General features: G+C 39.5%; 1 protein-coding gene across 2 annotated transcripts in view; it reads left to right on the forward strand.

Moving 5' to 3' along the window:
- The window catches only part of NELL1 (neural EGFL like 1), an 807,199-nt gene that overhangs the window by 772,710 nt on the left and 19,161 nt on the right, over positions 1–15,328 (forward strand). For both annotated transcript variants that reach the window (XM_035012452.1, XM_035012453.1), the window contains one exon: positions 14,949–15,142. In XM_035012452.1, coding sequence (XP_034868343.1) covers positions 14,949–15,142 — 194 coding nt within the window. The remainder of the gene's footprint in view (positions 1–14,948; positions 15,143–15,328) is intronic.

A 15,328-nucleotide genomic window follows, 5' to 3' on the forward strand; every position in this document is an offset into this window, starting at 1 on the left:
AAAACACCAAGTTGAAGATAAAAATCAACATACATGTAACAACCAATAGCATTCGGAAACAGGTTGTAATTAACCACAAAATTATGTGGTCAATGCTGTAAAATAGGTAATTAGGGAAAAGAGTGATCAGAGAGAATCAAGGAACAGTCATCTCAATCACATGGGGAGGATTACACTTGAAGTGGGGGAGGGTTTGGGTGTATTATTAGGAGCTAACTTGATTACTTCATATTCTAGACAATTTTCTAAAAGCTTTATGTTTTCGAACTCACTTCATCCATAAAACAACTCTGTCAGGTAAATATGGTTATAATCTCTGCATAATAGACAAACTGAGGCACACTGAGATGTTCAATAAATTACTCATGGTCACACGGCTGTTTATTGGTAGAGTTATTTTTCCAGAAAGCATTAACATCTTTTCTAAGAACTGTGTACATGTATTAATATTTTTATTAAGCAACGAAATATTGCTTTGTGGCCCACTAAAGTCTTGCTGCGTGAACGATAATATAAAAGCCATATTTTTATTTATCAAATGTCAACCGTGTGCCACTTGACCTTCAAAAGCCTTTGTGAAATAGGTAGCAAATGAGGGGAAATACATCAAGTAGCATGGCCATGTGTGAAATGGCCCATGTTCTTTCTACTCTCCCGATTGCCTCAGTCAGTTATGTATTAATTGAAGATAACTTATGAAAGGATTACATTAAGTGATGATTATTCAGATAATCACGTCATTTTCTACTTCATAGTATGCTCACAGACACATCAAGTCCCTGATGTTTAAATGTGGCTTATTTTACATGTGTGTACTGAAGAAACTAAGATTTTACTCCTTGCCAGTGTATTCCAGGGATCATGACATATCTCAACGAGAGAGAGAGAGCTAGGATGGTGCCCATCTGAGAAGTCACCTGAGCACATCAACATGCTCCTCTGCTGAGAGGTGGCCCAGGGCTACGGGAGCTTCTAATACTGCTATGTGATGTCCAGTTGTAGTCAGGGGGAGCAGAAGCTCCTGAGTCAAAATGGCAGGCGTACCTGAAGGGCTATAGCAGCGCATACGAGCAAGCTGGCTCCAGCTCTGTTCAGCACCTGAGGCCTGAGTGGTTTGCTATATCCTGTCCTTGCACTGAGTTGCACTGAGCTAAGGAAGCACGATTGTGCTTTGTAGGCCCTATATTTTTTACAGAGGTCTGGGTTTTACCTGGCATAAAGAGAGAAATAACAGTGATTTTGACTAATTGAAGCTTTTTCTTCCCCCGCCCTATGGTTGGCATCAGTAGTTAAAACCCAACTGGGCAAGACTTTGAGCAGAACATTTAGCAAAGTCTAGATCTAGACACTAATGCTGGGATATCTTTCAAAGAAGCATTTTAGTAGCAAATATATTTGGGAAATTCTAAATGAAATATAATTAACCTGGTTTTATTAACCACAGGACTTGTCAGAGCCTTTGCTGTATAGGGTTAGTGTCCTGAATTTATTTGGCCTTAAAACCTTTTTTTTTTTTTTTTTCCCTCCCAGGCATCTTGTGGATTTGGCACTCTGTAGGATATACTAACTGAAAACTCAAGGAGGAAAATAGCCTAGTCTAGGAATTTCTAGAAAATCTCATTTATTCAGTATCATTCAATAATGAGCTCCTCAAAGGAGGGTATTTTTCAAGTTCTACAACAAAAGGTTATTGAGCACACTACTTGTCCTTTAAGTACCTGTAATTTTTATACTATTATTGAATTTTGTTGTAAAGAATGTGACTTTGTGTCTATGACTTTCTTTTCTACTGTGGTCATTAAAAATGCAAATCATTCAACTCTCCTGTCCTCTAATCGAGTGATCTCCTAAAGGCTTATTGGGGTGTTGCTGGTTTGTCCCTAAGCTAAATGGTCCCAGTCTTTATATTTTTGATAAACATATTTCTCTTTGGAATGGATTTTTTGTCTCCTCTTCATATTGCTCACCTAACTTCTAGTTTTTTATTAATAATGTAGAAGATTGCTTTCCTTTACAGTGTGGTAAATGAAGACTCGGTAATGTGCTGTCTGGGGCACAGCAACTCAAAAGCAGTAGTTAGATGCCAGGTGCTTACTTAGGCTCTGGGGATGTGAAGAGGAATGATGCAGGGTTCCAGAGGCCCTGGGGGACAATTTTGCATTGTGTGAACAGGCCCAGTGGGAGTTCTGAGAAAAGGAAACAAGCAGGGATGGGAGCTATGAGGATGGCCTGGATGGGAGGGTCGAGTGGAGCAGTGCCTGGGCTCACAGGAGGAGTAGCAGTTGGGAAAAAGGCTGATGTGTTTCCCTGAAAGGTGCTTTGCTGTGCAGTTATGGTTTCCTTTAAATCCTCCCTGTCATTGCACACTTGGCCTTTTTTGGAAAGATCAGGTAACAATAGAGGCACTTTGATTTCCTCCTGCACAGAATCTTGAAGCTTGTAACATGCAAAATCTTCTTTATTAAGTTTGAAATGACTTGGTTTGTCATTGTCCTTGTTGTTCTTGTTACTTCCTTCCTAAACAGTTGACAGTCCCAACTGGGTGACAACAAAATGAGTGTGGTATTCCTAAAAAAGAGTTTCCTAACATTACTGTCTGTGAACTCAATTCCGTGTAGCTCAGGGCAGTGGTTCTAGAAGTATGATCAGCCAGTGTCAGCATCACCTGGGAAGTCATTGGAAATGAAAACACTCTACCCCACCCCAGACCTAGCAAGTCAGCAAGTCTGGGGATTCGGCTGGTGATCTGTTTTATAATGAGCCCCATTTAGGTGATTCTGATGCCCACTCATGTTTGAGCACCACATTGCCTGGGAGGTTTCGTTGAAAGCCTTCAGAGGGCTGCGTGAATGCCCTGAAACTCAATGCAGGTTTGTGTATATGTGTGTTACATGCATGTTTGGAGGAAATGGAATCACAGTGTTCACTGGGGTCTCAGATCTGACCCCAACAATGTAAAAACCACCATTGAAATACCAGAATCCAGCCTTGGTGTTTCCAGTCACCACCTGATTTAACTTCTTGATGTTTTTCACCTGGGGATCCACAATTTGATCTCAGGGGATGTTCACCTGCCTTTCTTAGTTTCTGAGCACTTTCTGGTATTGCATTACATGTAGGTGCCAGCTTCCTACCTCTTGAAGTTCAGTGGAAGCAATTGTTTCATTACAGAAACTTCTGGCTTGAATGTCTTAGAGCCAAAAGATCATGTCTATGCAGCAACTCAGAGATTGGCATCTACAACTTCCTTGAAATAAATATTGAATTGTTTGTTTTAGTCTGAGGTTACTCATGTTGCTGTGAAATATTTACCTCTGGGTTTATGAGCAGGGAATTTTAAATGATTGTACTCAAACCAAACAAAGCACTGTCAACAAAAAAATCACCATTCACTTGTTCAGTGAGCATTTGTTGAGGGGGTCTGTGCTAGTCCATGTGCTAAGTCTTAGACACACAAGGAGGAATATCCTTCCAATCTGGAATGGGGAAAGAGGAAGGGGTGGGGTTTGGGGGGAGGTTGAGCTGTGATTAGATATATAAGTAAATAAAAATCAGACTCTAAGGAAAAAATTACTAATTCTTTCTCGGGTCGGGGCATGTGGGGATGGCAATGTACATAGGAGTCTTTCACAGAAAATACGATTTTTTTTCACTGGGTCTATAGGATAAGAAGGAATTTTTTATCTGGGAAAATTAGATATCATGATAAGCATTCCAGGCAGGAGTAGCAGTCTGATTGGAGCAGAGTCATGAAAGAGATCTAAATGTGTCCAAGTGATGGTGAAATTTCCAGGGTGGATAAAGTATTTGCTATCATATGACAGTATTGTAGGTGGGGAACAACAAGAAAGGAGCCTGGGAAATAGAGGTGGAAACCAGATTATAAAGGGTCTTGTGTTCTAAGCTAAGGCACTAAAGTTGTGAATCTTACTTCATAATATCAGTGTCTCGATGTTGTTAACATAAGTATTTATCTGTATACATTGCCATATAAATATATTATTTAGCTCTAAATACAGTAATATTTCTCACATACTTTTATTTTTTATTTTTATTTTTTTTAAAGATTTTATTTATTTATTTGAGAGAGAGAATGAGAGAGAGCACATGAGAGGGGGGAGGGTCAGAGGGAGAAGCAGACTCCCCGCCAAGCAGGGAGCCCGATGCGGGACTCGATCCAGGGACTCCAGGATCATGACCTGAGCCGAAGGCAGTCGCTTAACCAACTGAGCCACCCAGGCGCCCCTCTCACATACTTTTAAACCCTCTATCAAACATAGGTCGTTGTGATTTTCCACACCTGTGCGGTTTTGCTCCTCTTATTCCTTTCACTTAGAACGTCTCTTCTGAGAAAAGCGAGGCCATCACAGGTAGCTGGTGATTGATCATGACCCTTATCATACAGCTACTGTGTGCTAACGTCTTGCTCCAACCCTTCCAGTTGGGTGTGATTCCCCATTATACAGGAGAAAATGAAGAACAGAGAGGTCTTTTCTCTGCCACGTGGTGAGTACCAATTTCTCAGCCGAGAAGTTGTGAAATGACTTACTAAAGCAGTCAGTTTGGGGACACATAAACGTAAAATACAGATTTAATTGCACAAAAGTTTAATTTTGTGCAAATCCCTACATATATGACCTTGCAGCAACTCCACCTGTGTCGTTTTCCTGCTAAAAAATCCTTGAGATTAGAGTGGTATGATCAGATTGTTCACCTGGCTTCTCTTTGAAGAGATGTAGGCAGAGAAAACAGTAAGATGCTTTTATAATGGTCCAAATGGCAGAAATGGAGAGGAGTATGTAAGCTGCATTACTAGGTAGATGGTTAGCCAGCCCTTGCTGGAGTCAGGCCCCTGCTGTTCTGAAGAGACTGGGACACACGAGCCATATACACAGGTGTTGGCTGAAACAAGCAGGAAGTTTTTTTGGCAGCCTTGAGCCTTCCCATGCACGCACTTATGGGGGCTTGAGCCTTGATGTTAGGGATGCGCTCTTGCACGTAGAAGCTATGCTGGTGTTTGTTCAAATGTTTTAATGTGGTGGGGTGGGGTACACAAAATCATTTGTGCTGAGCGTCTGCAGTGTTTATAGGCCAAGGTGGAGGCCTCGTCAAGAGGAGGGCTCAGAGGAGCCAGAATGGAGTCTGCTCAAAGAGAGAATCTTTGTCAGTGGCCTCCTTTGCTTTTCTTTGGAAACCAACTTAGTTTTGGTCTTTATAGTTTTACCTCTCCTCTCTAGGGTAAAAAACACAAAAAGAAAAAAAAATTCAAAATGAACAGAACTTGTCTCCTAAAAGCCTAGAGCAGAGTGGGCTGAAATCTCTTATTCCTTGCTTCATTTTCCCTTGACTCCACAAATGCCTTCTAGATCTTTCCAGAGAATATCCCTTCAAAATAGAAGATAGCCGCAAGTCTATTTTTACTACTTAAGTTAACTAGGAGAAGAAATATGAAGAGAGGGAGAAGATCCAAGACAAGAGATCATCCAAGAAAAGACACCACGAGATGATGTTAAGATTTATTTATAGCTTGCTAGTTCTTTCAGTAGATACTGCGCTTCTTGGCACAATTGTCCAAATTGTTATCCTTCGTCATTGTCCTAACTCTCCTTCTACTGAGGAAGAGCTTTGACAACTTCCTAGAAGTTAGGGGCCAAAATAAAGAGTGATTGAAGGAGACAATAAATAATAGGCACAGAAGGTCTCTGAATTCTTAGGGTCTATAATCGGACCGTCTTGTTGTTTAGATTGAGACCTGGTTTTAGAATTGTACCAGTGACAATGTTTTTTTGACCTTTGATTTCTCTGTAAGTTGTAGGATGTTTCTGGTAGTAAATGAAATTACTTTGTAAGCTCTCTGTGAACAAATAATTTCTCATCTGACACTTGTTTGAAAGAATGATTTGTCAAAATAGAGGGTTAGTTTTGGTTTTCACCCCACCTGGATTCCCCATGTGTATTTGTCACCAAGGACTTCATTTTCCAAGGCTTCAAAGCAGATAGAAAAACCATGTTTCTCTCTTCATTACTTTCTCTATTTGGCACCTGCTTGTGAACACTCATTAAGAGAGATAAGAGATGTTTCAGTAAATATTGACTGTCCAGGAAAAACTGTTTAATTCTAAAAATACTCTTTGTCATCCTGAAGCTGGGTTCTTCCCTTCTCCTCTATCCTGTTCTCCATCTGTTACCACGCATAGTCTAACACTAGAATTACAAACAGTCCTACAAAGGTAAAAAGTAATCATACCAACTGGAAATGGACAAGATCTTAGAAAATATACAATTCCTATTGTTTACCAAAGAGAAAACAGAGGTCCCCAAAGGACAAGGGTTCTTTTTTAAATCACAGCTCAACCAGATTCAAATGTAACACATGTGCATGTAATTCATAGCAGGCGAAAGACACTGTAAAGATGCTGTGGGACACACAAAGGTAAATAAAACCAGACTATTCCTCCTGAATGAATAAGGAAGTTAGAAAAGTACATCCACAGCTCTGCATATGATGTAACATAACAAAGATATAAAATTAAAGTGCAAGAGGGAAATTTTTTTCAGTTGAGGGTGAAACTTTGTTATACAATAAAATGAATATGACAATAGAACATGTATGGTTCAGTGTTAGGCATTTAGGAGCTTGTAAAAGCATCACTGTTCTACTCTGGGATGCAGATGCAGCTCTACCATAACCCACCCTCTTATCTATAAGCAGATATATAAAAACATAAATCTAAGGTGTTGGCATCAATACTAGATAACCTCTCTGTGCAGTAAAATTCTCTTTGGATAGCAAGTATTTCAGTATTTATAGATTTTTTATTTTCTCTACTGGTCAGAATTACATTGATTTTAAACAGATTTAATCACTAGTTAAAGAAGCATGAGTTATTCATGGCAGAAAGTAAACCAACTTGGTTGATTTAGAAAGCTATTCTGCTTTTATTCTACTCTTGTTTTCTTACTTAGAAGGAATTGTTTTCTCCATCTGCAGTAGAACACCTAAATTTGTATAGCCTATAAAGGTGGTCTGTGACCAGGGCAAGTCCATGGAGTATCGAAAAACTGTATTCTTTTAATGTTAGTCACTTAATATTAATACCAGATGTACTGATCAGGGCTGAGAGAGATCTTAGAGTGTTAGCATTTCTGGGTTTGGCTGGATAATGTACTGATCAAATCCATGAGAATTTGTGTGAAAATTTAGATAGAATTCAAGTGGAAATCCTCAGTGAACAGATGAAGGTGTCAGCTTAAAAAGAGCTCAGGACTGATGGTGTGGATTTGAGTATATCCTGAAATGATGGGACAGAGGAATTCATGAGATAAGATGAACACTATGAGAGAAAAAATATAGAAACAGTATGATCAAGAACAACAATAACAGCTAATCATTTTTGAGAAATTACTACATGATAAGCATTGTACTACATGCTTACTGAAATTACCAGATTGTCCCAGGAGTTATTATTTATCCACATTTTTCAAATGTAGGATCAAGGTTCAGCGATGTTAAGTAAATTTACCAGAGTCATACAAACAATAGTTGTAGGGCTGGGACTGGGGTGCAGGTGACTCATTTGTCCCCATTTGCCTAGAAGTTTCCTAGTTGTAGCACTGAAGGTCAGCTATCTCAGGGAACCCCTCAGTCCTAGGCAAACTGGGACAACTGGTCACATTAACTGGCACCCAGAGCTGCTGGATTCCAAAGGTCAGGCTTTTAGTTGGTATGTTATACCTCTTCCACTGAGGAGAAAGAGAGCCAACAACCAGAGATGGAACCTTGGGAAATGTTAACAACTTAAAAAATTGGAGAAGTCTACAAGGTCCTTACTCGTAGGGACTGTATTCTTTGCCTGTTTTATCCCCAGTCCCTAGCACTACGTCTAGGACAGAGTAGATGCTCAGTAAATACATGTGTACTTCGTAAATTGATGACTGGTGATTAGTGATTGGATGAATGAAGAGGTAAGAGGATGAATAGGGCAATATCATATCCCACAAGGGTCAAGAAGAGAACACTTAGATTGAAATGGCAAATATTGCAACAAATAATTGTTACTGATTAAAGGGTGATGGGTTTGTAAACTAATGGTCATGAGAAACTTCAGGATTTAGACTTTGAGAGGGTCGCTTGGAAGATTGCAAACATTTAGGAGAGGATGAAGATGCATAAGTGGAGGTGCCTGCTAGTGGTAGACACTGGGAACCAAGAGCTGGCTCTAGGGAATAGGTAAGGAAAGGGTGAGCCCAAACAAGCTGTTTTGTTTTGTTTTTCTTTTTCCTTTGCTTAAAGAGAGAGGCTACTCAATTAAAGGAAAAGGGCAAGACTCGTTGGAGAGTAACAAAATTACACACTGAGCAGTAAGAGAAACACCATAGGAAAGGGTTTCTTCCTGACTCAAGAAGGGGTGGAGGCTGGAACAAGGAAGAGTTGACACTGGAAGGACATTGGAACTTCTTCGTAAGAGATGCGTAGTGGCATCTCAAAGAGACCAAGCTACAGCTCACTTTTCTTTTAGTCTTTACCTTTTCAGGCTGAACGCCTCATGTTTCATTAAACTGAGATGAGTTTAAGTCCCTTATTATGCTTTTGGATCTCTTCTGATGGGTCCTGTGTGTGTCAACCCCATCTCTAATAGTCTCTGTTCTAAAAGGAACATGATATCCAATTACAGTGTGGCTAGCACACAATAGAACATGGCTATCACCTCTCTTATTCTGGACCTGAAACTTTCTGTGCAGGTTACAATTTCATTAGCCTTGTGTTTTGCAAGCCACTTCAGACCTCAGATTTATCTTCTTGTTTCTTTCACTTATTTTGCTGATGTGCGCCACCGGGAAAGAAGCAATGCTGCTTTAGCTATGGGAGAGGCATCTGCACCCTATCTTGTCTATCATTAAACCCCCAAGCTCTGTTCTCATTCCCAAACTACTAATGCCTGGTAGTGATTTCCAAGTCAGAACACACACACAGCTGGATATTCAAACCCCAGGTTAAATTTTGTTTTCTGACACATCACCTGTTTTGAGTTTGGAAGTAAGACTAGATGTGTTATGAAAGTTATTCAAGAAAGTGGAATATGGGATTATGAAAAAATTCACTCCTTTGACCTAACCGCTACCAAACCCCTGACAAAAATGTTTCCCTTGATCTCTGAAATCAATCTGCAGAACTTTTAGCTCCTGAGGCAGGTACAGTTGTGCTATTAAAATTTCTGCAGAGCCACTTTTCTCAAAGGGTAGGAAAATTGTTTGGGGCTAGGCTGGGATTGGTTTGATTGCTGCTCATACAAACATTTCTGAATTGTGTTTTCTTACATGCCCAAATAACCTAAGAACCTCAAATTAAAGAACAAAGCAGATTGACTAGGCATGACCAGACTTTTTTTTAAAGCAAAATTGAGTACAATAATAACAGCTTTCAGAAATTGTGAAAATGTCAATGCAAGAAAATTAGTTCTAATGTAAGCTTAGCCATAGAATTTTTTTGAGGAAATTCTCATCTGAGCATGGAGCATTTAAATAATGAATTTACAAGGAGAAACACAAGGAAATCACAGAAAGCCATTACTTACAATAAGAAAAAACAAGTACACTTTAATGATTATAGATTTGAGTGTGGAATATTTTGCCTGATTTTTGTTTCATTGCCTCTTTGTCATTGGAGGGCTGTCAGATGATTTGGTTAAGTATCATGGGTGAATGTCTTTGTGTTTGCTCAGCAGAGAACAACAGTTGCAATATGTAAATAGGGTGCCTCTTCCCTTTGGATGCCTTGGGATATGTATAATAGATTAAGTTGGCTTTGTGCAGAGCAAACAGGTCTGTATTACCAAGAATATGAATGATGTCGGTTTCCATAATTGCTAACATCTGGCTTTCCATAAATCTGTTAAATTGCATGGAAGCAGAATTAGATTTCTGTGTCATAAGTAAAGCAATTACATGGAACTCTGTAGGCAATATGGTCCTATATTCAACTGTGAAATCCTTTCATCTTGGAGAAGCAAAAGCAAATCCAGATTTAGTCCCCTGCTTTTATTGCACACACGAGGTGTGTTCATCTTTATGCTCAGGTTTTCTTAATTTATGAGAGGAAAACACTGCCAATATGCTTGCAACTTTGTAAATGCAAAAATAACCAAATGTTAAAAAATCAGATTATAGTTGGCCATTAATTGCCAATTTAGAGATGATTTTAGAGAAGACCATAAGTTAAAGATCCTTTTGTAGCTACTGGTTGGAATCTTGAAATTACTCTTCCAGACAATTTCTGAAGTGCTTTGTTAGTGGACCTTCCTTGTCCTTGTCCTCAAGCATTTGGCAGGAAACTGGAGTGGGGAGGGAAGAAGGAAGGTTGCCTTCCTATTTCAATGTGGTTACTATTTTGCTATATTTATTGTACTTTGAACCAGACTTATGGGCTTTCCCAGATGAAAACTCAACAATAAAATGTATTCCCTGAAGGGGAAGGTTGCATTTATGTCTTATGCTTACTGAACACCCATAAGACCAAATTTTTGTAAAATAGGCTTTATAATAGTAATGAGTTTATAGACTTCCTAGATTTAAGTAAGTTGAATAAATACATTATACAGCCACAGTGCATTCTGGTGTACTTGGCACTGAGGAGAGAAAACGGAAAAAAGACTTAGTCCTTGCCCTCAATGAGCTCACTCTCCATCTATGGGGTTGGGTATATTAAATACGTAACTCCTAAGAGATAAATGCAAGGATAGCATTGCGGATAAAGTAGAGTCAATAGTGACTGTTTTGCAGAATGAGGAATGGTGATGCTTGATCCTGATTTTGAAGACTGCACAGGAATGAAGATAGCATAGGAAGGGAAGTGCTTACCTTATTAATTAGTTAATTTGTATGTCAACCCATTCCATACAGGCTAAAAAAAAGTAGAGTAGGGATGGGGTGAGCACTCCCATAATAAGAAAATGCATGTCCAAGGCACAGACAGAGGAAACAACATGAACTCTTTGTGGATAACCCATTGCTTTTGAACAAAAAGGGGATGAGACAAAAGCTAACAATTGAAATGTTAGATCAAGGCTTATATGATATTCCAGGAGTTTAAATCTTCCATTATAAACGTCAGAGAACTACTGACAGGTAGTAAGCAGAGGAGTGACATGGACAAATTTGCTTTTTAGAACCCCACTCCCCTGTGAAAGGTATTTAGAGTAGTGATTCTCATCTGGCTGAACAGAGCCCAGAAGTCTGGATCCTACTTTACACCAATTAAATCAGAGTCTAGTGGTAGTGATCCTGGGCACCAGTACTTTTTAAAGGCTCCTTAGATGTTTCTATTGAGCCCACAATAAAAAATCATGGGATTAGAGTGAGAAGTGACTGGAGTCAGGGAGACCAGATAGGAAGGCTAAGGCAATAGTCAGGGACAAGTGTGAAGAGCTGAGCTAAGACAGAGTTCAGAGAAATCTGAATTTTATTTTTTATGATTACATGTGTGATGAGCCATCAGTTTATCTATCAATTTACTTTCTATCTGTATCTCCTGGACATCCAAACTAGATTATAAATGTGATGAGAGAAGTGTAGGACTGAATATTTTAATTATCACTTTAGCAAAAACCGAGGAGTGAGAATAATGCAAACATACCACTTTAGTATTGTTCCAAGATAGGATATACCACCAACATTGTCACTGCAATGAGAGTTCAAGGAGGTGAATGATTACTATGAATTGGCATAATATTGGGAGATGCTTAATTGAGGAGGTAGGGCTTGAACTTTGTCTTAAATATCCATGTTCTTTAAGTCAAGAAACAAATATTTGAGTTCTTATGTTATCTGCAGTTTTATTTTGAAAAGACCATAAATTGGGGTGCCTGGGTGATTCAGTTGGTTAAGCTTCCAACTCTTGATTTTGGCTCAGGTTATGATCTCAGGGTTGTGAGACTGAGCCGGGCTCCAGGCTCCAGCCCCTTCCCCTTCCCCGCTCTCCTTCCCTCTCTCTCTCTCTCTCTCCCCCTCTTTCTCAATAAATAAATAAATAAATAACATAAACTAGTTGGGTATGGTTTTAAACAGGTGATAAATAAGTGTCAGAGAGGCTAAATAATGTGACCAAAGACATACAGTCATGTGTAAAATGCCTTGTACATAGTAAGCACTCAATTAAATGGAAGAGCATGGTTTCAAACAGGGGTCACTTGATTCCCACATCCAATGCTACTTTTAGTGGGAAGAGTTGGAGGAAGAAGACTGGGGAGATGAGAAAGTTTTCTAGGTAGGAGCACCTTATGGTCAAATGTGTTGAGAACAACATGGGCACGATGAGGAACAGTGAAGATGTAACTGAGGTCAGATTATAGTTGACTTGTGATCTAGGTAATTTAAGTTGGGTTCATTTCCACAGTTTTCAAGGGAGGAATCATTTTTCATTAATTTAATATCTTTTTTAAATTTTATTATGTTACGTTAGTCACCATACAATACATGATTAGTTTTTGATGTGGTGATCCACGATCCTTTGTTTTCGTATAACACCCAGTGCTCCATGCAGTACGTGCCCTTCTTAATACCCATCACCAGGCTAACCAATCCCCCCTCCCCCCTCCCCTCTAAAACCCTGTTTGTTCCTCAGAGTCCATAGCCTCTCATGGTTCATCTCTCCCTCCGATTTCCCCCCTTCATTTTTCCCTTCCTTCTCCTAATGTCCTCCATGCTATTCCTTATGTTCCACAAATAAGTGAAACCATATAATAATATCTTTACTGAGGCTACATTAGATGGGACAAAGACAAAAAACAAATCTTGGAATAAATTAGCTTCTAAAAATATTGTATGAACTCCGTAACACTTTCTACTTTGTACCTCTGCTCTGAAACCAAGTTTTATACCAGTAACAGTGAATGCAGTAAACAAGGAAAGATAGGTCATTTCTTTCTCATTATTTTTAAGTCACAGTAGTTTCAAAATTCTAGCGAATTTTGAGTCATTATATTCTCAGAATTTCAACTAAAGAGGATCCATGTAAGATCTTATCTTTGAAAATGAGTTGCAATATCTAGATGGTAAATAGTTGAAAGTAGATAAAATCACACAACATTCTAGTATTCTGAAAGATGACTTAGACCTTGAGTTGGCACAGAAAAGAACTCTCCTGCATATGTTGGAAGGCCCAGAATACATCCCTTGCTCCAACATGGTACTAGATGTCTGACCACTTATTCATCTCTGTACCTTAGTTTCCTCTTTTGTAAATTGGAGTAACTATTTCCACCTTGCAATCATATGGCATAACTAACGGAAAAGCTTTGAAAAACTTTGAAACAATACATAAGCACAGCGTACTACCAGTAAAATTGATATTATGCCTTTTTAAGCACTTTATTGCTTTGAGTACTTTAAGAGAAAAGGCCACTTACAGTTATTTTTTTTTTAATTTAGCTGTAACCCTTAACCAAATGCCTATAACCTTGTACATATTTAACTCAAAATTTAGGATGTAGATTAAGTTAATTTATACTGTTCTTAATCTAACTTACTAGAGGAGGTTAAACCTGAGTGGTGCAGTTGGTTGAGCCACTGACTCTTGGTTTCAGCTGGGGTCACGATGTTGGGGTCGTGGAATCGAGCCCTAGGTCAGGCTCCATGCTCCGTGTGGAGTCTGCTTAGGACTCTTTCCTCCTCTCCCTCTGCCCCTGCCCCCCTCAAATAAATAAATCTTTAACCGCCCCCAGTCAGAAGCCTACCAATAGTTATCTCTGTGTACTCCTGTGTTCATCCTTATCACTGTTGTAAGGACAGTATCTTACATGTCATCATCAACATTTATAATATCCAGTGTGCAAAAAAACCTTGTGCCTAGAAGACTTGGTAAAAATATATTGGAATCAGTGTTATCATCATCTGAAGGATATTTTAAGGACATGGCAGTAGATTAATCAGTGGAGTAGAAGACTCCAACAGACATATGACCAGTAGTATCTTTACATAGTGTAAAGTCTGTCATAGATAAGAAAAATCAAGTAAACTTTTCTTAAGTGGTCTCAGAGCTAGGACCAGTAAGTAGAAGTAACTGGAAAATGGATTTCATTTCCATTGAAGGAAGACATTTCTAAAAGAGTTATTCAGTGATGGAATTGGCTGCCTTTTGTGGTAATAGATGGCCCACCGGGAAAAGACTCAAACCAGAACTGGACAGCTCTGTGTTTGGGATGTTGTTAAGGTCACTCAAGCTTTGAATGTCAGGGAAGGCTGACTGGATTTATGCTTTCCTTCCATATTTAGCTGTCATTCAAAAACAGCAAAATATATGTGTGTCTTCCATCAGCATCCATGCCATGCATACGATAGCTCTCAGATGGTTTTGTGTGTGTGTGTCGGTGGGGGGGGGGGGGACAAAAATGCTTTTGGCCCTTCGGATGAAGGTGATTCGATTAGGTAAGACACCTACCAGGATGGGCAGTCTAATTGGCTCAGGGTTGTCCTAATTGCCCACTTGTTCCTACTCAGTGGCTAATCTATTCACACCTTTACTAAAAGACCCAGATATCCATAGGATGTATCTACACTGTTAATGAATTAGCACTGTTTATGGCCTCTGGATGGTATAGTTCTTGAGAATATCCTAAAACTAGTTTAGAGCTGCTACTGGATAATTTAGTAATTGGAGTCCAACAGCTGCAGGTTCCAGTATCAGACCTGCCACTAATTAGCTATATGACAGTAGGCATGTTATTTCACTTCTGTGAACCCCAGCCTCATTATTTGCAAAATAGAGATAAGAAAAGATGCTCCTACACAGAGCTGCTTTGTAGAGTAAATGAGATAATGCATGTGAACAGCTTGGCACAGTACCTGGCACAAGGTAAATGCTCAGGAATGTTAATCACTGCTATTGTAAAGGATTACTATTTTCTAATAACAATCTTGGCTAGATTCTAAACTCTGTGCCTTCTTTATTGCAGACATTGATGAATGTGCCTTAAGAACTCATACCTGTTGGAATGATTCTGCCTGCATTAACCTGGCAGGGGGCTTTGACTGCCTCTGTCCCTCTGGGCCCTCCTGCTCTGGCGACTGCCCCCATGAAGGAGGACTGAAGCACAATGGACAGGTGTGGACCTTGAAAGAAGACAGGTGTTCTGTCTGTTCCTGCAAGGTGAGGCTAATAGAGTGCAGCAGGAATTGTAACTGTTCTTTTCCTTCCTTCACTCTCTTCTCTTCCACTCCACCTCTTTCCCCCAGGTGTTGACTTGTGGGTCTCCTGTAGTTTCTGAAAAGATTTCTCCTGTTCTGATCCATGCTACAGCTGATGATGATGCTGAGTGGCAGGCAAACCTGTTTT

Source organism: Mirounga leonina, unplaced genomic scaffold (assembly GCF_011800145.1).
Source record: "Mirounga leonina isolate KUSES-001 unplaced genomic scaffold, KU_Mleo_1.0 Mir_166, whole genome shotgun sequence".
In the NCBI taxonomy this organism is placed as follows: Eukaryota; Metazoa; Chordata; class Mammalia; order Carnivora; family Phocidae; genus Mirounga; species Mirounga leonina.